We start from the raw sequence: 27,043 nt of genomic DNA on the forward strand, positions 1-27,043 counted from the left end.
TGCCTGTCTCTGGCTTCACAACTACTTACATCACAGACCTGAAACAAGTATGCAGCAAGTAATGTCAAACCGCCATGTCTGAATGGTTTACCACTGAGTTGGTTTATTGACACTCACCCTGTAAGGCCCCATTCACACAAGGACTTATGTCGTGTTCTAGGATTCCCGCAGCAAGAACCTATGAATTCCTGTGGCAGGAATGCCAGGTGTCCCCCGCTCAGATTCAGCTTTGTACACATTTGAAGTAAATGACAGGGTGACAGTTGCGGCATCTTCCAGCGGCAGTCCGAATGTACTCATACATAGCATGATTACATGTGGTTTGGATGCAGTCATCCTTTTATTAAAGTGGAACTTTACCTATATCTTACTAAAAATGTCTAAAAGGTGCCTTTGTTGTTATTTTAATGACAATCTACAAACACATAGTTCTAGATAATTGCCAGCTCTGTATTCTTTGCATACCTTATTTCTTTCCCAGTCTACTCACAGTGGCCATGTTAACTGAGGGCAGGTTACTAGCTCTCCCTTTACTTCCTGGAACTCTGGCACATGTGACTAGGACATGTGACCATGCACACCAGCTCAGGGGAGGAAAATGCCTCTCCCTGAGATCTCATGAGATTGCAGATGAGATTTCCCAGCAATGCTCTGCTCATGTAACCTTCCCAGGATGCAACGCTTTGGCACGTACATAATTTGTGCCAGAACTGGACCAGGAAGTAGAGGAACTCTGTAAATATATGATAAACAAGTTTGTTTCGCTAATGCATGCAAGATGATTTTAAATCAGAATGCAGAGCTGCAAGCTAATGTGAATTTTAGTAAAAGGGGGTAAAGGTCTTCAATAGGTGGAGCGGCCGCATATAAACAGGACACCTGGGATTCCTGACGGAGGAATACATAGGTTCTTGCTGCAGGAATTCCACAATGCCCCATGTGAATGACTGCATACTTCCTACAGGTCAGAGACTTCAGTCAGCACTGGAACCAGAGGCAGCCCGATAACCAGCATTTCCAGAAGGAGACCCAGTCATGGTAGACGATAAGTTTCCTGTAAAGGTATGCAAAAAACAAAGGTTACATTGACCTTCAGCCTCCATTTAATAAAGCAAAGAGCAGTGTGAAATAAATAAACCCGATTCCACCTGTCATCCCTCCGGAATGATGACAACGAAAGATGGTTGCAGACTGTTCACTTCATGTATGTCAGGTAAGCAGAGTATTATAGCTTTGGATGGAGTGGAGAGGGATTAGAACCCGCCCGGATTTTATTGCTGCCTGTGTCCCCGTTCGGGAGTTTCACCCTCTATTTGTCCTGGTGATCGTGATCACTGGAAGTGAAAGAAAATCCCAAATTTTGGGTCGTCACCAGAACAGATACAAATCCAGAACAGGAATAGATGGGAAATCTTCCAATGGGGACACTAGTTCTGGTGACCCTGCTGACCACCAGCGATTTCCCTCTCATTTCCTGTTGCAGCTATTGGACAGGAAGTGAAAGGGAATCTTACCAATGGGACAAAAGATTGTAAAAAAAAAATAAAATAAAAAAATGGAAGAAGCTGATATATCTCTTACTCAATCCAAAAAAAGTGTTTGCTTCAATTTGACTTTAAGCCTGAGGAATATATATGATCTAAATTCAACTTGTTAAAGACTTCTTAGCTCCTTCTCTAGCAAGTCTGTCAGCCTCTTCGTTTCCTCCAAAGCCAGCGTGTCCTGGGATGTGTATCTGCAAGGGAAGGTAGAACGTGTTACAGAACCAGTCTTATTTAAACACCAGAATATTTCAAATACATACATACATAATACACGCATATCATAGTGTAATATTAAATGGGTAAGCCAAACACACACACACACACACACACACTTACCCGGCCATGGACTGTGTCTGTCTGATGTGTGTGGCCCCAGGGCCCTGCTCTCAGGCTTCCCTAGACTGGAGCAGCTGCATGCTGAACTCTGCAGCACGGCTTTCAGTGGCAGGGGCTCGGCCAGGACAGAGTGCCACCTGCTGGCCAAGTCAGAGAACAGCAAGCAGCAGCTGAGCTCCCAGATAAATGGAGCAGCCAAATTGAACTTGCAATCACGATCTACCAGAAATAGCTATGCGATTGACTGGTAGTTCGCGATCTACCTATTGGGCAACCTAGTCTACAGGGATCAGAGCAAAGCACCAATGATCTACTGATCACACTTGCAATGCTTTACTGGCTCCAATGCAAAAAAAAAAAAAAAAATGTTCAGGTTTATGTAGAAATGTGCATTTATTATTTTCTAAAAGGTGGAATTTCCCTTTAAAATAAAAATGCATTCCAGTACAAGAAACTTTTGCAAAGTAGTGCGATTTGTACATGTGTAGCGACTCAACTGTCCTTTTTTTTTAAAAACAGAGGCCGTGTCCGTTATACTGACCCATTTCACATCAATCCCGTTCACTAGACTGTGCAGTTTTTCAAAGTCCTCCCTGTTTTTGACATCTGCACCAGTGCTGAGCTTCCAGCCATTCTTTTTCCACGTATGTATCCATTTAGTGATAGCTAAAAACAACATACAAACATATGTATAAGAAATATATGGACTAACTGCAAATAAGGCATAACAAGGGAATACTATGGCAGGAATAATCCCCCCATGGCTCTTACCATTTATTGTAAACATGCTGTCCGTGTACAGCACAAGCTTTGCGATATTCTGGCTTTTGGCCTGTTCTATGGCTTTGCATGCTGCCTGCAGGAAACATTGAGTGTTAGTTCATTTCTATTCCAAACAACTCATCACAGGTTCAATATGTCTCAAAGGAGTAGTTCATGTGGCTGTTTAAACCTTTTGCTGCCAAGCCATTTTTTGCAGTTTTTGAGTCATCGGTCCGGGTCACCTGCTGCCATTTTTCTGCACCCCAGTTCCTATGTTTTCGTACATAGTTGAGTTGCTTGACCGCAAAAATATGACAGGAGGTTCACTGGACTAATGAGTCAAAATGTGAAATATTTGGCTGTAGCAGAAGGCGGTTTGTTCGCGGAAGGCCTGGAGAGCGGTACAATAATGAGTGTCTGCAGCAACAGTAGAGCATGGTGGAGGTTCCTTGCAAGTCTGATTGGCCCCAAATTTATTCTGCAGAAGGAAAACGACACCAAACATTCAGCTAATGTCATTAAGAACTATTGTCAGTGTAAAGAAGAACAAGGAGTTCTGGAATGATGTCCGCTGTCCCCTCTGCGGGCCCGGGACCGGCTCAGCATGAAGATCGGAGGGAGTGCAGCATTGTTCCACTTGCTGATATCCTCTCCGATCTCTGAATGCAGAAGTGATGTGTATTACATCACTTCTGCATTCAGCTGTCATTTCCCTGGCTGCTATAGACAGAGAAGAAGCAGATCTCTGCTTCATCAGCTTATTTGGGGGTCCCCAGGTAACATTAGGGGTCTTGAGACCCCTAATGTCTCCATAAAGAGGACCTGTCAGTGTGCCTGTGCTATCACATAGGGGATTGTTAGTCCCCTATGTCATAGCAATAACAATACGTGTTAAAAAAAAAAAAAAAAAAAAAAAAAAAATGGAAGCCCCCCCAAATTGTTAAGTCCCCCACCACCACGTTTACGCACATATAAACGTAAATACGCGCCGGGTGCACCAACATGCGAAAATAACAATTGCACTGCACATATCACCCCAACTGTTGGAGTGCAAGCACTAATTTTAGGGCCATCGATCACTGATTTTTTGCAGTTTCGTGCGCAATTTTAAGGCTTGACATGTTTTGTGTATATTTACCTGAGGTGACCCCGTCTTTTATATTTTACCAAAAAATTGGGTAATAATAAATGTTGCATAACTAAATATAAGGCACATTTGTTTTTGTTTTTAATTTTTGGTAATTTTTCAATATAGTAAAAAAAAATATATATATACCCCAGGGGTGATTAATTACCACCAAAAGAAAGCTATCTGTCCCCAAAAATGTAATAAAAATAAATTTTAGTACAGCGTTGCATGACTGAATAAATGTCAAAGTACTGACGTTTGGCAGAAGACATGCAAAGTCTCTTCTGCCACAAAGATTCTTCCTCTCTCCACCAGCGATTTTTTATTTTTCATGTACACTGTACAGCACATACACCACACAGCGTACTCACTCAGCCCATTAATGGCATCGCTAAGATGCAGTGAATGGGTTGGGTGCCGTGGAGGATGTAACTCCCGTGCGAATGCGCAGACATTTGTGGGCACTAAATTTTGCCCTGTAGAATTCTACAGGGCCTTTGCTTTCAGAAATGATAGAACTATTCCAGTCCCGAGGTGGTAAATCTGTGTTACTACAGCTGCTCCTGTTACATGTACACAAGTGAAAATGTACATATACACTGAGTGGCCAGATTATTATGAGCACCCCATCAGTACTTCGTTGGTCCACCTTTTGCCTTCAATAATGTGGCGATTCTTCTGGGCATTGACTCCACGAGATGTTGAAAGGTGATGCGAGGAATCTGACACCATGCCTGATGAATAGCACTGTCCAGTTCTGTGAGATTTGATGGTTGTGGAACCAGCTGCCTGATGGCTCTTCCAACTTCGTCCCACAAATGCTCAATTGGATTGAGATCTGGTGATTGTGGGGGCCACCTAAGCAAGGTAAAGTCTCCCTCATGTTCTTGAAACCACTCCTGCACAATACGAGCACCGTGGCATGGCGCATTGTCTTTTTGGAAGAAGCCATCTCCATTGGGATACGCCATCAACATGATAGGATGAACTTGATCAGCAACGATACTTTGGTATGTTGTGCTATTCAGACGTTGTTCCACACGAATTAAAGGGCCCAAATCATGCCAGGAAAACATGCCCCAAACCATAACACTGCCCCCACCAGCTTGAAGGGTTGTACTCATGCATGTGGGGTGCATGCTTTCATGCTGTTTCCGCCAAATTCTCACTCTGCCATCTGCATGATGCAACTGGAAACGTGATTCATCGGACCACATGACTTTTTTCCAATGCTCGACTGTCCAATCCTTGTGTTCCTGTGCGAATTGGAGACGTTTTATCTTGTTAACTGCAGACAGCAAAGGTGTTCGAACAGGCCTTCGGCTTCCATATCCCATACGATGCAGTGTACGGCGAACAGTGCGTTCAGAGATCATTTGAGAGGATCCCTGATTAAGATCTGCAGTAATTTGATGCACTGTTGCCCTTCTGTGTCTTGTACCAGTCTTGCCACTCTCCATTCTGCCCTAACATTGACTAGTCGCTGACGGCCACAATTCACACGTTCAGACCCAGATTTTCCGCTGACAGTCCAGTCTTTAAACACTTTAACAACAGCTGCTCTTGAACATTTAACGAATTCTGCTGTTTTGCTGATACTCGCTCCATGGCTCCGAGCGCCAACAATCATCCCACGTTCAAAGGCTGTTAAATCGTGTTGTTTCCCCATATCTTCCAAAAAACATCACTTCTACTGTCGTGGTATACAACCTGCTTCCCTATTTATAATGGTCTGGCCCTCTAGCAACTTCAGCTCGGATTATAGCTAATTTGCCTACAAACGTCAGGTGGTCATAATAATCTGGCCACTCAGTGTATATCTTCAATGGAAATGAGTGCAAAAAATATTAAAAACACGACTTTACCATAAAATAAACTACCTGGATCTCTGCTCGCTGATTTGTTTGTCTTCCATCAAGTTTTTCTGCCACGTTCCTATTTACCACAAGAAACACGTGAACAGTAACTGGGAAAACACAGGTAACAATTGGGAACACTGGTAATATGCCACACAGAAAAAAAAGTTTGTTTTAATGTTTTTGGTTATAATTCATAGACTAATTTCTTTATTTTCAGAGTGGCAATCAGTGTGTGATAAATTTATCTAAACATAATATAAGCATTCAGGTGGAGCAAAGCAAGTGTGTAACATTTTAGCAGCCCCCTTTTAGATCAGTCCATCATTAGCATGCAGTTAGGTGATACCAACTGGCATAAATTCAAGCTTTTGCTGGTGGCCATCTGTATTGAATTGGAGAGCTCTTTCACTTTTACTTGCACAAGGTCTTTGTTGATCAGCCTCAGGGTTCCTACATAAAATAAAATCCATGATCAACTTTTACCAAGCTTAAAAGAGAGCTATGGGGTAAGCGTTTTTCCCCATAGTTCTCTTTATAGTCACAGGACCCAAAGCTCGGTATATAGCAGGCTATTGCCCGCTATATTCTGAGAGTGCCGCAGCCGGGACGGATCCTGACAATACAGTCAAGAGCCATCCAGCTGGCTGATTGGCAGCAGGCTCTGCCTATCTAGAGGCTGTGCCCGCCCCCTCTCTTGTCCATACCTCCAGTCAGCGCTTCTAGGATCAGAGAGGGGAGGGGGGGAAATCCCTGCGGAGAGGAGCGATGACGGACAGCCACCACTCTCTGCTGGGAGATGATAGGGAAGTCAGCGGTCGGTGGTGTGTTTTTGCGGACTTCCATAGAGCCGAAGTGTGACAGTTTCAAAGTCACACGGCTCTAACTAGGAAATCCCTCATCTCATAGTTCTCCTTTAAAGTAGTGTTGGGGATACCTTGTTAATGAGGAACTCCAGGATTTTGAAAAGCTAACCCTTGTAGTAGGGCTACGCCTACACTACAGGGGTAACTTTTCAAAATCCTGGAGTTCCTCTTTAACAAGGCATCCCCAACACCACTTTAGGTTAGCATGCACGCTAGTCTAGGTCACAATTGGCTGGTAGGGATAAGCAAGGAGCATGTGTATCTAAAAGGGATGTCATGAATACCTTCCTTCCTAGAAGACTTGAAAACACTGCAGCCATGATCATCCCCTCCTTATTTCCTGAAACATATTGCTTTTACCACTTGTCACCAGACACTTCAAATAAGTTATGTGCTGTATAGAAATGATCACTCTCTTTCTCATTTTTAGCTACGCAACCTTGCTGTAAGGAATTAATCTTAGTTGCAGCAAGGGAACCTGGACAAAAGTGGAGCAACAGAAACCAAGCATGTTCAAAGCGGAACTACAACCTCCTATACCTTACAGCCAAGGAGGTTGCCATCTTATCCTCTACTTGGATTGCAGGCGCCTTGGTGCTGCACAAGTGATCAGCTATGACACCAGCCAATTGGAGGGCTTAAAAGTTCGGTTGAGGGGTGACATTAGCACACTGACAACCTTGACAGATGGCATGCCTTAAAAGTAACTGTTTTTACTATGTACTGGCTACTGAAAGAAAAAGAAATTTGCTCGAGGTCATACAACTCTAACGCTGTGTTGACACATGCCCATTAAATAAATGGAAACCCATGAAAATGTGAGGATGCACTTCATGAACATGCAACTGCTTAAATTTCATGATTAAAATAACCATGCAAAGTTTTAAAACCACTCTAGCTGTAAGTCACCTGCAAGAGAAGAGCTGGTATACTCACTACTTTGGCAGCCTGTGACTTTTACCTTGCCTTCATTTCAGTACTGCAGCCTTCACCACTGTCTTCGGCATTCAACACTTTTGGGAGCGCTGGATGCGTGTGTCCCCCACCATATGCCATGGTTTCTTCTTCCAACACCTACGCCACTATAGCAGGACTGTAGGTTTGGAAGGAAGGGACCAGCGTTAATGTAAGGTTGGAAGGAAGGGACCAGCAGTAACGTAGGGTTAAAAGGAAGGAAGAGACCAGCAGTAACGTAGGGTTAAAAGGAAGGAAGAGACCAGCAGTAACGTAGGGTTAAAAGGAAGGAAGAGACCAGCACTAACGTAGGGTTAGAAGGAAGAGACCAGCAGTAACGTAGGGTTAGAAGGAAGAGACCAGCAGTAACGTAGGGTTAGAAGGAAGAGACCAGCAGTAATGCAGGGTTAGAAGGAAGAGACCAACAATAATATAGGGGTAGAAGGAAGGGCTCAGCATGCAGAAGACACACTATTCAACACTCCCAGAAGTGCTGAAGGCCAATGATGCTGGCAAAGCCACATTTCTGGAATGGAGAGTAGTGTGGAGAAAGGGCCTGCTAGCGAAGTATACTATCTCTTCTTTTGCAGGTGATCTTCAGCTTTAGTATTTTAAAACAACACAGGTCACTTTAATACACAAAGAAAAGACAAATGCTTGTATTTTACATTTTTCTGCTGTAATTAATAATTGCAAAATCACTTACATGGGGTGGTTTGGTCCCCAGTAAACCCCAATTCCAGCTCGTGCCTTAAGTTTCCCATTTTGTGAGCAGCAACCATCAGTGTACACCACAGTGGCATCTCCTGTCAATAAATTCTATATGTAGCATTAAATCCAAATCAAAGAGAAATTGTGTTAAAGCAAACTTGTCACAGGGTCACATAAAGCAAATTGTTCTTGCAGCAGGCACCATTGCAATTCCTGCATAAACCCTCAAACAATGTCTTCTCTGAAAGTGCTAAAGGTATGCCCCCTTCTCCTCACATGTTAATCCTTGGACCTGGCAACAGTTCATTCAGGCACTAAGCGCTGCATTGTGGGATGTAGAGGAAATGTCAATGTTTGCTCCATATAAAGTGGCGGAACTATTGCCATAGCGACTCAGACGACCGTTATGGGGCCCGGGCCACAGGGGGGCCCAGCCAGGACGAGGAACAAAGGGGTCCCCCTGGTGCCGCGTGGGCCGCCATGGCATCGCAGGCTGCTGGCTGTCACTGGCAGCTGTGAGGAGGAATGTGCTGCTGTCCAGATCACTGACCTGATCTGGACAGCGGCGCATTCCTCCTCACAGCCGCTGATGAGTGAGTGACACCCAGCAACTGCGGAGGAGGCAGGGCCAGTCATCAGCAGCTGCGGAGGCGGCGGCGGTGAAGCCCGCCAGCGACCGTGAAGGAGGAGGATCGGGGCTGACAGGTAAGAGGTGTGCAGGGGTGTAACCAGCCCACCTGATACCTTGCAGAGCCCACCATAGAGTCTATGGTGGGCTCTGCAGGGTCACTCTCAGGTGGGCTCTGCAAGGGGCGTAATTAGAAATCACAGGGCACCATACAAAATTTTGCCATATTCAGAAGTTTTTATAGCGTTAGGGCAGATGGACTAAGGATATTACATGGCTACAGTATGCATGGTTGTTGACAGGTCTGTTATACAGGTGAAACTCGAATAATTAGAATATCGTGCAAAAGTAATTGCAGTAAGTGCTGCAAAAGGGGCCCAAACCAAGTACTGAGATATTACTAGGAGACATTTTACATTCAAACATTACCCAGGAAACACTTTTATGTAGTCATGCGCGAATTTGCACAACACCATTGAGTCTATGGGGCCAAATCGCGCAGCATCCGCCAAAAATAGGTCATGTTCGAGCTACAAGTTTGAGCGACGAGCTACAGGCGACATTGAGCTGTGAACAGCTCCATTGAAATACATTGGAACGCTACATTGAGCGACATTGCGCGGAAATATGAGCGATAAACCGCTCAAAAATAAAGCTAGCTATACACGATAAACATGTAGTTCTTATTCAAAATATTTTTTCGATTTCTAATAGTTAACAAAATCCTGTTAATGTAGTTGAAAGAAAAAAAAAAAGAAGTGCAACACACACACTTTTAAAATTTGTACACCTTTTTGAGTTATACTTCTTTGCTCACAGGAGTACATTGCATAATGTGATCTAAAATCAGCCAATAGTGGGCTGGAGCTCGCTATCAGCAGGTCACAGCCATGCAGCAGTCTAGAAGGATCCCAACAATATAGTCGGTATCCATCCCAGGTGTTTGATTCACAGCTGATTCTACCTTTTAGTGTGCGTCTGAGAGCCAGATCCAGCAGCGTCCGCCCCCCCTGGGAGAATTTCCATCAGAGGTGCCGCTAGAAGCAGAGACCATGAGCTTTCAGATCAGCCGTCACATGATCTGCCAGATTGTGGTAACCCATGTGCAGCAGAGAGTATAGTTACATAGTATTTGAGGTTGAATAAAGACATTAGTCCATCAAGCCCAACCTATTAGGATCTCATTCTAGGAGTACCTGTACCCCTGTATATTACGGTCCCTTAAGAAATCGTCCAAAAGTTTCTTGAACAATTCCACATTCTTTGCTGAAATCACTGTCTGTGGCAGTGAGTTCCAGACCCAATGTGTATTTATTTCTTTTCATGATCCCAAACATCTCCTTTAAGAGCTTTAAAACGAAATTAGTTGACTTGATAATGGCATCATTGAATGTCCTGATGAACAATTTTTTCTGCATTCCGTATAAATGTTCAACTGAAATTCTAACTGTGTATTCCTAGATTAACCTGCTACATAGACAGGACTGACCCTTATCATATGCCAATTTAACAGCCACTGAAAAGGAGCACCAAAGCTTAAAAAGTGTATCCGAGCCTAATAGACATTGAATATATTGCAACTTACCAGTCCATAAATGTGGTGGCTGCATTCGTTTTCTATTTTCAGAATTTTCCTTTATGGTCACTAGTAATCCTGGCAGTAACACACTTGCTATCCTATTGTGATAACATTCACTCACCATACTGTAGCTATGTAATAGCAGAGTCGTCACCCTAGTGGACTACAAAAACCTATCTTCTTCTTGCAAACAGAAGGAAGGGGTTCTGTAGTCCTTAGAGATATCTGGGAAAAACGTAACTGATAAAAATGCAGCACATAGAGGGAGCACAGGAAAATATCAGCTGCCAAGATTTCTGGCAAGATCTAAAGGAAGAATAATAATAATAATCCTGAATATACCCATATTAGTAAATGAGTGTCCAATCATGGGTGGTAAGGCACTGATATCAATCAGTTTAGTTCGTTTAGGTGAAGACTGATCCGTAGTAGAGATGCTAGAAAGCTGGAGCGGTCTCTTGGCACGGAACGAAGGAAGTACATTATCCTGTTTTTCTTTGCTTGCAGAGGGATTCTGTGTGCCACCACTACCTGGAAAAAATACAATTTACTATTGATTATTTGGGGCGAGGCCAGCAAACAAGATCTGCGTCAGAATGTCACATTTCAACAAAATTATTTTATCCACTTCCAATATGTTGCGCCCCCCCAAATAAGGCTGCTTCATTATAGGGACCTGCCTCTATGCAGTCTCGCACACTATCCAATTTCAAGCCACTACAGTCCTGATACATGTTCTCCCCTGTAAGCCCTGAAGAAGGGGCATTTGTATGAGCCCCCAAAAACACGTTGGCTATTTCAATATTATCCCCTCAACCCCATAATAAAGATGTATCTGGGACTATTAAACAGAGTGTAGCGCTTCAGTTTACAGTACTGCAATCCAAACTTGCCAGCTCATTAAGAGTTAATATCCTACCACAGCCACAGTTCCCTCTCCCTCCTGCCACATCATAGCCCTCTCCTCTTCTGGAAGTGTCTAATTACTGTCTGTGCTGGCCTAGCTATTCTGGACCTCCTTTCACCTTCCTATACAAACTTTCGTACTGTATCTATGTAGAAGCAGAGTTGTCACTGCCAGGAACCAGTCCAAGTCTGCTGGGGCTGCCGATATCACATCCTTATGGGAAGATTGTTGTTCAAATGAATGGCCTGGTGACAAGGCCAGGAACAAGGAAGCACAGATGAACAATTATGTTATTTGCAAAGCACACTTACCTGTATCTATGAAATAAATCCCCACGTATTGTTACTCTTATTACTGCTTTATGTTTGAAATTAGGTAAAGATAACTAAAGCGGGCATTGCCTCTCTGGGTAAACCTCATTGCGCTACCTGCTTATATTTCTCCATGACTTTAGTGATGAGATGATATCAAAAGTTCTCAGATTTGCCTTTACTCTACCACAGGGGCGCCCACTATTTTTCATCTGGAGATCTACTTTTCAAATAACGAGCTCATTGAGATCTACCAACGAAAAAACACCTGCATTCAGGGGCGGGAGTGGGCGTGGGCTGCGCAGGTAGGCCCCTCACCCACAGTGCGATGGCCTGCATTAGTTCCTGTGTTCCAGTCCAATGCGAGCCGCAAAAATGCTGCAAGCACAATTTTTGCAGATCGCACTGGACCGCAATGCAGGCACTAATGTGCCTGCGTTCCGAGTGCAGGCGATCGCACTGTGGGCGATGCCATTGACTTCACCTGAACGCAGGGAGTCGGCCTGCTTACATTCCAGTGCATTCCAGTACATTACAGGTCCCGGCGTCCTGTTCTCCCGTGGTGCTCGTGTGGCCGACGTTGCACATGGGGTGTCCTGCACCTTTTCATCTGCAGCGTCTGACACATTCAGCTGGCAGCCGCACGAGCACCACGGGAGCATAGCCGTAGCCAGCTCCTTTTGCGCCTGAGGCAAGGAAAAAAAACTAAGTTTTTTAAATTTATTTTTTACTATTTTTTCATTATTTATTTTTATTGATTTTAAATTTTACTCTTGGGGGGCTTCGGGGAAATATTAGGGGTCTAAAAAGCCCCCTGATATTTCCCTTTTAAAATAGAAAAAGTAATTGAGGACACAAAGTCCTCAATCTCTTTTTCTGCAGCCTCTATTCTAAATGAATGGAAAGCACAGAGGCTTCCCATTCATTAAGAAAATATTTTACTATCAAGCTGTTTCTGAATGGGGAGGAGCCTCTGTACAGAGTGCTTCTCCCCATTGAGAAACTTATGAATGAACAGGAGGTGATGTAAATCACCTCCTGTTCATTCATTTATAACTGGGGACACATAGTACTATGTGTCCCCAGTTATTTACAAACACTGGAGTGATCAGCCGATCGCTCCAGTGTTTGTCCTACACAGAGGATTGGTACATACTAGTGACATGTACCGATCCTCTGCCGCTCGTCCACGCACAGGGGGGCTGCAACTTCTCTGGATCCCCCTGCTCTCCCGGGCAGAGGCAGCGGGGGATACGACGAGCCGCGGGGGGCGGAGCCGCTGTGACAGAACGGACGAGCAGTGAGGGGAGAGAGAGGCGCCGGCTGTCAGATCCTGGCCGAGCGTCTCTCTCTCTCCTCACTGCTCTGCATTAGTTAGTGACAGCGGCTCCGTCCTCCGCCCTCCCCCGCCGCCGGTTCCTTCACTTCTTCTCGGATCCCCGCTGGGGAGAGCAGCGGGGATCCAGAGAAGCGGCGGGAGGAGAGGACATGGCGATCTACCAGTGATCGCTACGCGATCGACTGGTAGATCGCGATCGACCTTGTGGGCACCCCTGCTCTACCACAACCATTGTGAAGCCGGGCAAAGAAGCCCCGCACCTCCAGCATGTAGAAATCTGGAGTGACAATGACCCCCCACCCACAGCCCAATCTTCGGGATGGCCATGGCAGTAGCGCGGGGATCTCACAACCAGAATCACCAAGAGGCATAGGAAGCCAGCAATCTAGCCCGCCAGTATCCAGTTAGAACCAAATTATCAGTGTTTGGCGAGTAGGATACTAGAAGACCAAATTTTTGCATGTCATATGAATACTGAAATGAGCAAATAAATATTGATAGCTATACATAGATGAACAATTTACATTTTATCGAACATCTAAGGGGCATATATCCATATTATGATCTTCCACCATAATTGCAGCCATTATTATTATTATACAGCATTTATATAGTGCCTACAGTTTGCGCAGCACTTTACAATATAAGGAAGACATCACAATTCAAGACAAGATGGTAAGGAGGGCCCCGCAATCTAAAATTCTAACTATACCATTTCAGTGACAACCTGAATGTGGTACAGGCACCATTAGATGTTAGTACATACTCTATATCAGGGGTAGGTAAACTTTGGCCCTCCAGCTGTGGTAAAACTACACATCCTATATACACCTGTCTCTGGGAGTCATGCCTGTGGCTGTCAGAGTCTTACAATGCCTAATGGGATTTGTAGTTCCACAACAGCTGGAGGACTTGTGTCTGCCTACCCCTGCAATGTATTATCTTTACAAGTGCCCCTGAAATGCATGGCAGTTTTGCATGTCAATATACTAGTCTTTAATTTGCTGAGAAACTCTAGAGCTAGCACATCCTTTCCTGCCAGCTACAACTCACTATTGGATCTTCAGACTGATGGGTGGACTCCAGTAGGAAGTTGTAGTAGGTTGGGTTGGGTGGACCCGGCCTATTAGCAAAAGTCAAAATAAAAATAGATATAAACCCTAACTGAATTAAATTTTCCTAAAATACCATTGGGGGGAGAGAGATTTATCAAAACGGGAGCAGACAGAATCTGGAGCAGCTGCCCAGGGCAACCAATCAGGTTCTTACTTCAGTTTGTTCAGTTAAGTTTTGAAAATTAAATAGAGATGCTGACTGGTTGCCATGGACACTTGCTCCAGATTTTGTCTGATCCACTTTTAATAAATACCCTTCCATGTATCTTAACCAGTTGCCGTCCGCCCGTTAAAAAAAAACCGGACGGACGGCACTGCTGCATTGGCGGGTTGCCGTCTCCAGACGGCATTTTTTTTCTGCGCGCGCACGGGCAGAAAAAACCTGTGCAATGTAAAGAGCAGTTACCGGCTGTTTAACATATACACGATCGGCGGCTCTATGGCCACTTGCATGCAGAGACAGATCAGCGTCCCCTGGTTAGCAGCTAACCAAGGACGCTGATGTGTCATTACACTGAGAACCCGGCGGAGCCGCTGTGATATCACGGCGGCTCCGCCAGGTTCTCAGGGTGTAATGACAGTCCAGCGTCCCCAGTAACGTTATCAGACGATGATCAGACGATCACTCCGGTGTTTGCTGTAAACAGAGGGATCGTTAAATATCAATGATATTTAACGATCCCCCGCTCTGCCATGCTACAGAGCCGCTGTCATCCAAAATAAAAGCCGATTATTAAAAAAAGAAAATTACTGAAATGACTTTAACCCCATGCCGACAATGAGAGCTGGCCCTTTAAGTGGGCTGTAATGATGGAGGCTGGTAGGAGGGGATCCTATCCATTCATTGTGTGTTTGGCTACACAGTGATGATGTAATCAGGGGCCCATTCTGCCTGCTGCCAATCGTCTATAGTTGACCGTAAGCGGTCGGTGACGGTTTGGTCACAGTTCTAAGGGCGTCAATTGAGTGCATCCTAGAAAAACACAGCATATATATGTTGCACGGTCGTAAATGGGTTAACGTCTTAAAGAACAACTCCAGGAATTAACAAAATGAACCCTTGCAGTGATGCTACCCCCACACTGCAAGGGTTAGATGCTTGCTTTGGTCTAGGAGGCTTTAGCAAAATGAATTTGGTTAGGGCTTACATTCCTTTTTATCTTGCCTTTTATTGATAAAGTCAAGACCTGGTCCACCCGACCCCACCTACTACAACTCCCTACTAGAGTCCACCAATCACTGTGAGGAAACAATTGGGAGTTAACTCCCGAGTTCCTCTTTGATATGTTAACAAAATTAACACATGCAGTGGGGCTCCCCAGCACTGCAAGGGTTAACTGCTCATTTTGGTCTAGGGCAGGGGTGGGCAACTCCAGCTGTGCTTTAACTACAAATCCCAACACCCCTATGACTCTGGCAGCCATGCCTCTGTCAGTCTTGCAATGCCACATGGGACTTGTAGTATGACAACAGCTGGGGGGCCGGAGTTGCCCACCCCTGGTCTAGGGGCTGGATTAAAGAAGATATACTTGACTGGTCTAGAGCTGCAGCTAACGATTATTTTCAAAATCGATTAGTTGGCCGATTATTAAGTTCGATTAATCGGATAAACAATAAAATACATTTTAAAACATGGCTCCAGTGATGGGACTACTAGTTTGTAATGCGTAGCATCCTGGTTTTTAGGGGTGCAGTGAAATCATGAATATTACCTTAGTGCACCCTGCAAAGTCTCACAAATACCTGTTGAGCCTGCCAGTGAAGTCCACTTCATGCAGATTCCTAAGATGTTGTGGAAACAATGCTACACTGTTTCTGAATTTAGATCAGAGTTGCCACTCTCATGTAGCCTGCATCTGCATTACGGTGTGAAGAGGAAATTCTGCAGGGGCATGGCTATCAGCAACGTTACTGCTGCTTGTCAATCACTTGGCCATACCTAGTCTTGGCACACAGTAAACAACAGCCAGATTATTCAGATTTGGCCAAAAGCAATAATACCCAACAGATTAGAGATCTAGACACCCGTGAGTCAAGGCAAGTGGGCATTAGAACCTTTATAACCATGGACAAAACAAATTGATGTGAAGAAGATACACCCACATCCTCCCATCTAAGAGGCCTATGGCAGTGGAGTCAAACTTATGTGTCTTACTCCTTCCTAACTTACTTTCAGAACTTTTTGCGGGGGCTCCTTCAGTTTCCCTTACAAACTTCCAGGCCTCTTCCTCGCAGGCAAACTTCTTGTACCTGGCACCTGCAAAGCGTTCCACTTGTTCTTTGCATTCATCCCTGGGATCATAAATTGCATACAAGGATTTAAAAGACATATCCAGCCTTCCAGCTTTTATAGACATACATCTAGAAACATTCTGTTGCTTCAAGTTCTGGTTACTGGTCTCAAGAGGTCTTGTACCAAATACAGTAAACTCTCAGTTATCCGGTATCCAAGTAACCAGAAATCTCATCTAACCAGAAAAAAAAATCCCCGTGTACTCACTGTTTTGCTGATCTGCGGCATGTATTATCCTGGAACCAATTGTGCGTCTATTGGGGTGATTTACTAACCTAAACACACGCACGCACTAGGTGCGTGTGATTTTTACACAGCAAAACGTATTTATCAACCAAAAAGTCTCTAAAAGCATATTTCCACTAATGCCATATATGGAAAAATCATGCACATGATGCATATATAATGCTGCTTCACAGTTTAGACACAAATGGTTAGCTCATGCATTTACATTCCTGCATTCATCAACGCAAGCAACACAACATAGAGCTAATTTACACAACATCACCTTGCAATTCATGCAGGGCTTTGCACAACACACCTGCTGGGTGTGTACACACTACAAAGGTGTTTAGATTCCACCCATAGATCATGCTGGGAGGGAACACACTACAGAGGTGTATACTTGTTTGTGGCGTGTTTATAAGGTTAGTAAATCAACCCCAATATGTCTTAACTTGCTTTTGATTAGTGCATTTCAATATTAATATGAAGTCAATACAGAGTTTATGCTATGATATGGTATAGTGTGGGATAGGGCATAAGTTAGACCTATTTCTAATAGTAGCTCACAAGCAACCAGAAACTACATTTATCCGGAATCTACCAATCCCTGTGGATGCCGGATAACGGGGAGTTTACTGTAGTAGGAAATGTAGAAATAGGGATGTCATGAGTTACCTGGACTAAGCAGTATACAAACTTATATAACCCATAGCAAAGAACTTGCAGGCTATAGAAATCGAGTGATAGATGAAATTTGTTTGAAGGGGGAGTGGGAGGGAGACCTGCTGTTATACATTTCCAGACAATGGTTGTTAGTATGTGGTTTGCACACCTTAACCTAAATCCATACATGAAGCCATTCAATGCTTATATTGCTTAACACTGTCCTTAAATTACAAAGGGTTCTTTCCCCTAAAACCCCAAAAGCACCATGGGGGAGAATTTATCAAAACAGGAGCAAGACTTTCCAAGATGTCTGGTCACCCTAGTATATATCCTTCCGCTGTAAGCTAGTATGGTGGATTTACCTGTGCCCACATGCGGATATTGCTGCAGTACACACAGTTTATTGGTGTCTATGCTTAAGGCCAGGTTCGCTGCTTTTTGCTGCGTTTCTACTGCGATTTTGACACGTTCCAGAGCGGTTTTATTTTTAGCTTAAAATGGGCTTTCAGGTGCATTCCAGTGCGTTTGCATGTGTTTTTGCGAAGTTTCCATGCGTTCCAGTGCATTTCAGACCAGACAAAATGAGACATGCAGTATTTTTTTAGTCTGGTCTGGAACGGACTGTGCTGGTGTGAAGAGCCCGGTAATAGCATAGGGGTACATTAGGATGCATTTTGGGTCAGGAAACAATCTGGTCTGGCTGGAGATGGTCTGGATGTGGTGTGAATGGGCCCTAAACCTGTATATACCAACAACCCTTGAGGACAGTAACAACTATGATCTAAATGCGCAATAGCGTCTTCTCATCTACTTGCCCGTTCCATCTACACATTGTTACTATGGACATGAAGAATCTCCATCTCTACCTAGTTTACAGGTGTTCATTGTTTCAGAATTAGTCTGGATTATATTGCAGGACCTCAGCATTAGTCTTAGAGTTCTGTTATGAACACGGACAATGCATGTCTTACCATGTACTGTATACTCCTGGGTTCCGTCCTCTTCTCACAGCATAGAACATATTAACCATCAACACCTGTGCCCTTCCAATGGATGCAAACAGTGAACGAGCCGAAGTCAGGACACCTCCAGACAGCCTAAACATCTCCCATCCACCACACCTTGGGGAAGCACCCAAATTACTGTGAATTCATACCGTCCTCCTGTAGAGCAGAAGAAGACAGCAGACAATTTGTCAGTATTACAATAATGTCAAAATTAGAAGCAGATAAACATATAAAATGTATTATGTCTAAATCCTAGAGCAGTCAGAATATATGTTTTCTTACAACTATTCTCATTTTGAAGTGTCTGCCAATGCAGACACTTCATTGTTGGGCAGACACCCATGAGGTCTACCCAACATTCAACTCTATGGACCTTAAAAGGAGAATTATGAGGAGAGTGCTTTTCACTCAGCCTCATAATCTGTCACAGGTCAGCTCAGTAGATCGGGAAGTAAGCGAATACATACGGGCGCTCGCTCACTTCTCGATCCTGTCACTGCAGAGAGCCGTGACAGGGGAGTGACTAGATTCTCCCGTCTGATCCTCCAGCGCTGACTGGCGGAACGGACGGGGGATTGGGCGGGTACAGCTGGTTCTGCCTCTAGATAGGCAGAGCCAGCTGTCACTCACGCAGCTGGGCGGATCCAGACATAATTGTCGGGATCGGTTTCAGCTGCTGCGTCCCAGTATACCGCGAGCTGCAGCTCGCGGTATACTGCGCTTTGGGTAACTGGAGGACGCTAGTTTGTGTCCTCCCGTTACCCTTCGGAGAACTATGGGGAAAAGCCCTAACCCCATAGTTCTCCTTTAAGGGCAAGTGGGCTATCACTGCCAAGCTCCTTAAAATGCCAGTTGCTTAGCCATTCTACCCACAACACTTTGAAATGTTTAAACAGGTTCATGAGAGGTGCCAAAAATAGAGTTGTAACATGGCGTCTTATTTTGAACAAGTAGGAACATTCCTCCTCATCAATAAACTGGATTGTGTTACCTTGAAAATCTTCCCCAGCTCTACTGTGGGCTCTCCTCACTTACCTACTTAGATCTTACATCCATGAACATCCACATGGGTCACACCACAAGCCTTCCAAAGACACCTCTACAATAAAGAATAAATAGCCACATCTACATGGGTCACTCCACAAGAAGCCTTCCAAAGATACTTCTACAATAAAGGATAAATAGCCACATCTACATGGGTCACTCCACAAGAAGCCTTACAGCTCTACTGCGGGCTCTCCTCACTTACCTACTTAGATGTTACATCCATGAACATCTACATGGGTCACGCCACAAGAAACCTTCCAATGATACCTCTACAATAAAGGATTAACCACCATAGGGTGTCACCGTTTCATTGATCCAGTGTCACCCAATATACCTACAATACTTGCAGCCGATGTCCCAGAATGAGCATGTAGCAAATAAAAGGCAGAACTTCTGGATTACATACTTGTTTGAAGACTCAAAGTACTGAGTAGAGATGATGCTGATCTCGGTGGCAGATTTCCCAGAGTTCTCCCAAGTCCACTGAAAACTCTGACCACCACCTCCTTCCCTCAACCCAATCAGTTGCGGCGGTGGCATTCCCTTCCCCTTTGTGACATACTGTATAGCTGCTGGGTGATTGGGTCAGTGAGAGGATGGAGTGGTGGTCATATGGTTGAGAATGCTTGGGCAAATGGAGTTCAGACAAAGCCCAGCTTCTGCCCTGTGTGAGCTGTGCTGCCCACCGACCTAAGCCGAGGATGAGGCTAGCCTGCATGGTGGTGGTGGTGGGTCACTTATTTACATGTATGGATACCCTTTAAAGCAAACCTGTAGACTATGAGGCTGCCATAAGTACCGGTAGCATCTCCCAGAAATGCTAAATCCCTGGTTGTGATGATGACCCCATGTCAGCCATGGATTAAACGTATTCACAATGCAGTGGTGAGATATAACAATGTTATCAGTAGCTGCACGATACATAATGTAACTATAATAATACATCCCCTCCCCCATCTCTCCCCCTTCTGCGGTACCTGAATCCGGGCACACTGCGATACTTCAACTCCATAATGAAATCTAAGTTTCAGCCCCGCCCCCTAAGCTTCTCATTGGACACCACGGACTTTGTCAGTCAGCTGACCCCGGAAGCAAAGACCAACAACCAGCATGTAGACTACGGGGCTCGATAAGGGTCAATAAGACTCATGTGTCTGTAATTTATGCGTGAATTCTCATTGAGCAGATCTGTGAACGATCTGAGCCCCTCTCCGTGTGTGGTGCATCAAGTGACATTGCAATGAGGTGTATGACACCCGTTATAGAGCCCATTGTGTAATGAAATAGTCTGTAACCATAGATCGGTACATACCTCTCAACTTCTAAACATGGGAAGAAAAATGGTCCTGGCTGACGTGTGATCGTGGTTTGGGGTTTAAAAAAAAAAGTGATAAATAATCATCAGTATTATAGTTGATGTACATTTAATACTTATTTGCATTAAAGTGTGCAGAGCATTGTACCCACAATCAGGTGCAATATTCAGGCTCGGTCAGGACCGATTTACACCTATGCACAGAAGAAATGCACGTGTTACAGCAACGCATGTTACATGTGTGGACACATTTCGGTGCCATTACTTTTGAACAGCACCCCAACATACTTACGCAACGCACATGCATAGGATTACATCATAGTACATTATGACAAACATTTTGTGATATGTCTGATATCTGTGACGTTTTGCTACATATCAGGCCCATTGATTTTGATGAGCTGCCTTAATGAAACATATGCGTGACTGCACATTAATACTTGTGTATTCATGCAACACCCAAATGTAATTGGGCCCTCGATGTTTCCTCCAGGTCCCTCTAGAGATACAGATCTGCTCATATGGGGCAGGAGAGAAAAGCGGCAGGACAACAGGAGGAAGAGGTAATGTCCTCAGCATTTGTGTCAGGTAGGGATGTACTGGTACCATTTTTTCAAGTCCGGGAACGAGTACCAATGCTTTTCCTCAAGTACTCGCTGATACCAATACCTTTTTTTTAAGTGTCATGTGAGTTTTTCTAAAACAATACAGACTAATGATTTTAGGACAGTGGTGGAGCACCAGGGCCCTGTCCCAGCTGCAAACGCTGCACCCCTGGTAGTCCAGCCACTGACTCCAAGCTGTAGAGGGGCTACAAATCCCAGCACTACCTTATACAGCAATGCAGAATGTCACCAGCTACAGAGTACTACAAATCCCAGCAATACAGAATAATATGAAGCTACATGCTCTGTGCTGCTCCGGGATGCTGGTCTGATATCTCAGGAGGGCTGTGCAGGGTCTCACCAGGGCTGTGCAGGGTCTCAGGGAGGCTGTGCTGAGTCTCGGAAGGGCTGTGTGGGTTGTCATCAGGTCTGTGCGGGGTCTCAGATGGGCTGTGCAGGGTCTCAGGTGGGCTGTGCGGGGTCTCAGGGGGGTTGTGCGGGGTCTCAAGAGGTTATGTGGGGTCTCAGGAGGGCTGTGGAGGGTCTCAGGAGGCTGTGCGAGAACAGGTCTCCACCATTGGAGTCAGTGGATAATAAAAATGTCTCCAGCGTTGGTGTCAGTGGTTAATAAAAATGACCTCAGCATTGGTGTCAGTGGTTAATAAAAATGTCCCCAGCATTGGTGTCAGTGGATAATAAAATTGTCTCCAGCATTGGTGTCAGTGGTTAATAAAAATGTCCCCAGCATTGGTGTCAGTGGATAATAAAACTGTCCCCAGCATTGGTGTCAGTGGATAATTAAAATGTCCCCAGCATTGGTGTTAGTGGATAATAAAACTGTCCCCAGCATTGGTGTCAGTGGATAATAAAAATGTCCCCAGCATTGGTGTCAGTGGATAATACATGTTGTCCCCAGCATTGGTGTCAGTAAATAATAAAAATGTCCCCAGCAGGGCCGGCCTTAGGGGTGTGCGAGCCGTGTGGCCGCACAGGGCGCCATGGCAACAAGGGCGCCGTGCGGCCGTCACAGCTCGTCCTGTGGGCGGCTTCTCAGGTGAGGGGGAGAGAAGCCGCGCCCGCAGCTGTCAGGATGGCCGAGCGGGGAGGAGATCGGAGCCGCTGTCATCCTGACAGTTTCAGGATGACGGCGGCTCTGCGCACTGCGTGGCAGAGTGGGAGATCGATAAATATCATTGATATTTACCGATCCTCCGTGTGAGAAGGACAAACACTGGAGCGATCGTCTGATCACTCCAGTGTTTGTAAATAACTGGGGACACATAGTACTTTGTGTCCCCAGTTATGAATGAGCAGTCTGTGATTTACATCACAGCCTGTTCATTCAAGATTTCACCAATGGGGAGAAGCACTCAGTACAGAGGCTCCTCCCCATTCAGAAACAGCTGATGGTAAATATTTAAACGTTCTGGAGGCGGGGCGCACAACGTCATATAACACCGCACGTGTCGGGCGCCGCCATCTTGTTGTATGTCTAGGTATACACCAAGATGGTGGGGCCAATATCGGCGTGTGAGGTCACCTGACGCCACGCATGCATGGCGTCATATAACGCCATGCTCTCTGCCTCCAAGATGGTGGCACGCATTCACAGAACACGCTGGTGGCCAACATGGCCGCCGCACATTCTCAAACAAATTATTATTATGTGTCTGAATACATTTCTCGTATATTCGGACATATAGTAATTCATTAATTTACATGTAGCCTGGGGTCTGTGTTCTGTTTTTAATTTTGACTTTTCTAGATGCACTTACTTGAAAAAAGGGATCGGCATGATATCCTGACACTTTATTTTTATAGACTCTATTGTAGTTTGACATTTATTGTTTACCTTCTGTTGTTTTATTTGATAAGAATACTTCTATTGTGCCTACAGGTTTAATACCTTTTGAATAAAAGTTTTATTTTTATCATACTTTTTAATATGTTTCTTTGCGGCTTAACAAAATAGGAGTCTTTAATTGGTGCGGATATTGGGGAAAATGGGTGTGGGTACGGGGGTGTGGCCACTAAAGGGTGTGGCCACTAAAGGGTGTGGCCACTAAAGGGTGTGGCCACTGAGGGGCGCTGTAAAGCTTTCTCGCACAGGGCGCCTAAAGGCCTAAGGCCAGCCCTGGTCCCCAGCATTGGTGTCAGTGGATGATACATATTGTCCCCAGCATTGGTGTCAGTGGATGATACATATTGTCCCCAGAATTGGTGTCAGTGAGATAAACAAGCCTCTAAAGCCATGTGTGTCAGTGGTCCCTTTCACTGGTATCAGCAGGACCTTCATTTGGGACATATCATTGGTGGTCATTGGAAGAGGATCCTTGTCCGGCACTCCTGACTCTGACCAGTGATATCAGTGTCAGAGCTATGCAGACACTGATCACTCTACCGGGCAGTACCAGCATAGAACTGCTGCTGGTTAAATTGGAATATATTTCCTGAACCCCCCTGTTGTCTATTAGTGAAGTCAGTAAATTCTCACCCTTACCGGTGAATACGCCACTAAACTCTGCTCTGATCACGGGAACTGATTCCCTGAAGTCCTCCAGGAGTAAGCGGGAAGAACCAGCGAAACCCACAGGGGGACCCAGTGTATCGGCATTCCCAGAAATGGTAGATTCCCAGCAGACTTCAGTCCAGTTCTAGTATTCAGAGCAGTGTTCAGTAGCACCGGCACCGGGCTGTTTACAGGAAACAGTTATCTAGCAGAATTTGTTTTTCCCAGCAAGGTTGTTTTAATTAGGCGATTACTTCCATTGGGGCAACTGTCCAATAGGGGACACACACCCCACACTTTAGTATATTTCCCCCAACTTTCTATTGTGTCTCTGGGACAAAGAGTAAAGGGAAATTTTCCCAATCACACAGAAAGCAAGAAAAAACCTTCAGGGCGTGTTCACACCATTTTTTGGTCCAGATCTGGTCTGGAAAATGGTGTGAACTTGCCCGCAGTTCCAGTGTATTGCAGACCAGACAAAATGAGACACGCAGTATTTTTCTGGTCTGCTCTGGAACGGATTGCGCATGTGTGAACAGGGGCCAGAAACATAGGGACACATTAGGATGCATTTTGGGTCTGAAAACAATCTGGCCTGGTCTGGAGATGATCTAGATGTGGTGTGAATGGGCCCTTAATCAAAGGTGGGAATTAGGTGCTTAATAAGAAGCCTTAACTAGTAGATAAGAGGTCTTAATTAATCAGTATGGCTTAGGTGTGGCAACTCTCCACGCAAAGGGGATCCCTCCAGAGACTGGCGTCACCATTATATATGATATGTGATAATTACTAAAGCACTGATGATAGGGGGTTGTTTGGACCCCAAAATGCATTGGCTATACTTTGTTTTCCTTTTTTCACATGCCACCATAGTAAAAAATAACTGTGCAGAGGTTGTCAAAGTGTATGTGAACTCAATACAGTTGAAGCCCATTGTAAAAGAGGAAGAATAATTGTCTGCCATATTCACATTTTTTAGCATCTTCACACACAGAGAAGTATGTTCCCTGTCTGGGTTTGCAGGGTAAACGTGGGCTTCTGCTGGGAGCTGCTGTCAATTAACATAGGAACGGGGCTGGGCAGGGAGCAGGACTACAAGACTCACTACAGGAGATACAGGCACGCTGTGCACCAGCAGTGATCACGGGGATGCAAACTGACCACGCCAGCACATAATATACTTCGGTGCTTGGTATGGTCAGTTGGAAAAAGGAACCACAGGCAACTGGCGGGATCACCAGGTATTTAGCACCAGAAAAAAAACAATCATTTTTTAATCCTGTTTTTTTTGTTTTGTATATAAATTTAAAAAAAAAAAACAGAACAGGGAACTGTACAACAGAACTTTCTGACTGTGACTAAACCCAATGAGCTCACGGGCAGGGCACTCCTTACCATCTTGTCTTGAATTGTATTGTGATTGTAATGTCTTCCTTATATTGTAAAGCGCTGGGCAAACTGTTGGCGCTATATAAATCCTGTGTAATAATAATAATGAGCAGCTCACACAATTATATCATGTAGCATGAAGAGATGAAGAGGAACACATAAGTGCATACACTCCATCTTACAAATATGAGTATTCCTGAGGATACTCCAAAAGGAGCAAAGTAGAGAAATATCATGAAGAAAGAGAAGGGTCCAGCCGTAGGGGATAGGTCCAGGTCCGTATCCAGTTTTCGAAACCATCTCAGTGCCATATGTGCTACATGTAGTCCATGAGAGAAAGATAGGTGGAATCATTCTGACAGTGTACTCCGAGTCCAGCCAACTCGCCCACACTCTCAGATTTGGATGGTTTACCCCTATTTGCAGAGGCTGCTATGTAAAGGTAAATCAGGGAATATATAAAGGTCCTCCCGGCATTAGGTGTTGGCACATATTTTCCCGTTTAAAATGAATAGTTTTCTAGCATTAAAAAAAGAGTCGGGGGGGGGGGCGTGGCTTCGACATGGCCATGAGCAGACGCACGGTCTGAAGCTCCGGCTTCCGACCCGAGACCAACAGCACCTGAGCCTTCCTCACCTCGCTCCTCACAGCCTACATGAGACGCAATAGCAAGCGCGGATCCCGCTCACATGATCCCCGGTCCAGAAAGAAGGACATAGATGCCTTTTTCCCTAAAGCCGGGAGTTCCCTCTCTTCACTGCAGGGATCCAAGATTGCGACCGGTAAGGAGAAACGTGCAGTCTCCCCTCCCTGCTCTCTGCCCCCACTAGCAGAGATATTAATATTATTATTACATAGTATTTATATAGCGCCAACAGTTTGCGCATCGCTTTACAATATAAGGAAGACATTACAATTACAATACAATTCAAGACAAGATGGTAAGGCGGGCCCTGCCCCTGAGGGCTTACAATCTAAAAGAGGAGGGGGAAATGATACATGAGGAGGTAGCTGTGTGGGGATGAATTATTTGAGAATGTGAAGTTTCAGTGGTTAGGTCGAGGTGGGATAGGCTAGATAGATAGAGATAGATAGAGATAGATAGATAATAGATAGATAGAGAATCGCTGCACTGCAGTTATAATGAGGGAGATGACAATGACATCCCCAGCTCCTTTCGGAAATATTTTGCCATCCTCCCAACTAAGAAGAACATTGCAGGGATGTTCCACAAATTGGAGTCCACTCATGTGTATTGGATGCTATTATGTATTCTTTACGCTAATTAACCATGCTCTAGAGGACTCATGCAGGTGGCCATCTTGATGCTTGTGCAGGAAGAGTTTCATTTGGACAGAAAAGTTTTTTTTGTTTTTTTCCCACCTGTTTATGTACACAGTACACTACAAGTTTCACTCGTTTAGGGAACATTCCTATATACTTGACACGTCCTGCGGGTCGGTGTCCTTATATAGGTCTGGTGTGCGGGAAGTGTTTTAGCTAGATGATGCTCATAGATGGTTCGCTTGCCCCTCTTGCCCTTCAATCTGCTTTTTATTGGTAGTTTTGTATTTCGTGTTACCTGGTTTTGTGGTGACGCTCTCCCTGCTTGCTTACGCGTGTCACAGATGCTGCTGCAAGTTTTTCGATGGGAGCGGAGGGTATGGTACTCTACCACTATACAATGGGATTACAATCTACCAATCTTACATTCTTATATTATATATCATATTATATCATTATTACTGTTTCTTGGCTAACCTAGTGAACTGATACGGTTCTTGACAGGGGTACCGGTCCACTTTTGACCTGCTTTTTGTCTATACTACAGAGGACTGGGCGGGGGGTCATCTCTGGGTGAGCAGTGTCCCTGGTCTCTAGAATACGCGCATTGTTAAGCTTTTTGTTTCTTTGCGGACTGCGAGGGGTACCTCTCTCGCAAGGGGTCTC

General features: G+C 44.8%; 1 protein-coding gene across 1 annotated transcript; it reads right to left on the reverse strand.

The window, feature by feature from the left end:
- Positions 1-1,645: 1,645 nt before the first annotated feature.
- LOC108790279 (ribonuclease H1-like) lies at positions 1,646-18,492 on the reverse strand. The gene is made up of 8 exons (XM_018560502.1): positions 18,193-18,492; positions 16,208-16,329; positions 10,708-10,896; positions 8,154-8,253; positions 5,652-5,706; positions 2,652-2,736; positions 2,422-2,546; positions 1,646-1,735 (listed from the first exon to the last, which is right to left on the reverse strand). Exons 1-8 carry the CDS (start codon positions 18,324-18,326, stop codon positions 1,646-1,648), a joined length of 900 nt encoding a protein of 299 aa, XP_018416004.1. The 5' UTR covers positions 18,327-18,492.
- Positions 18,493-27,043: the final 8,551 nt, after the last annotated feature.

Source organism: Nanorana parkeri, unplaced genomic scaffold (genome assembly GCF_000935625.1).
Source record: "Nanorana parkeri isolate BGI_ZX_2015 unplaced genomic scaffold, ASM93562v1 scaffold460, whole genome shotgun sequence".
NCBI classification, from domain to species: Eukaryota; Metazoa; Chordata; class Amphibia; order Anura; family Dicroglossidae; genus Nanorana; species Nanorana parkeri.

Excerpts from the sequence above, each read along its gene's own strand:
- LOC108790279 (XM_018560502.1), bottom strand. The coding sequence starts at position 18,326 with ATGTTTAGGCTGTCTGGAGGTGTCCTGACTTCGGCTCGTTCACTGTTT. Across the intron at positions 10,897-16,207 it reads CCCCGCAAAAAGTTCTGAAA|GTAGTGGTGGCACACAGAAT; the intron begins GTAAGTTAGGAA and ends TATTTTTTCCAG. Across the intron at positions 2,547-2,651 it reads CAGCATGTTTACAATAAATG|CTATCACTAAATGGATACAT; the intron begins GTAAGAGCCATG and ends TGTTGTTTTTAG.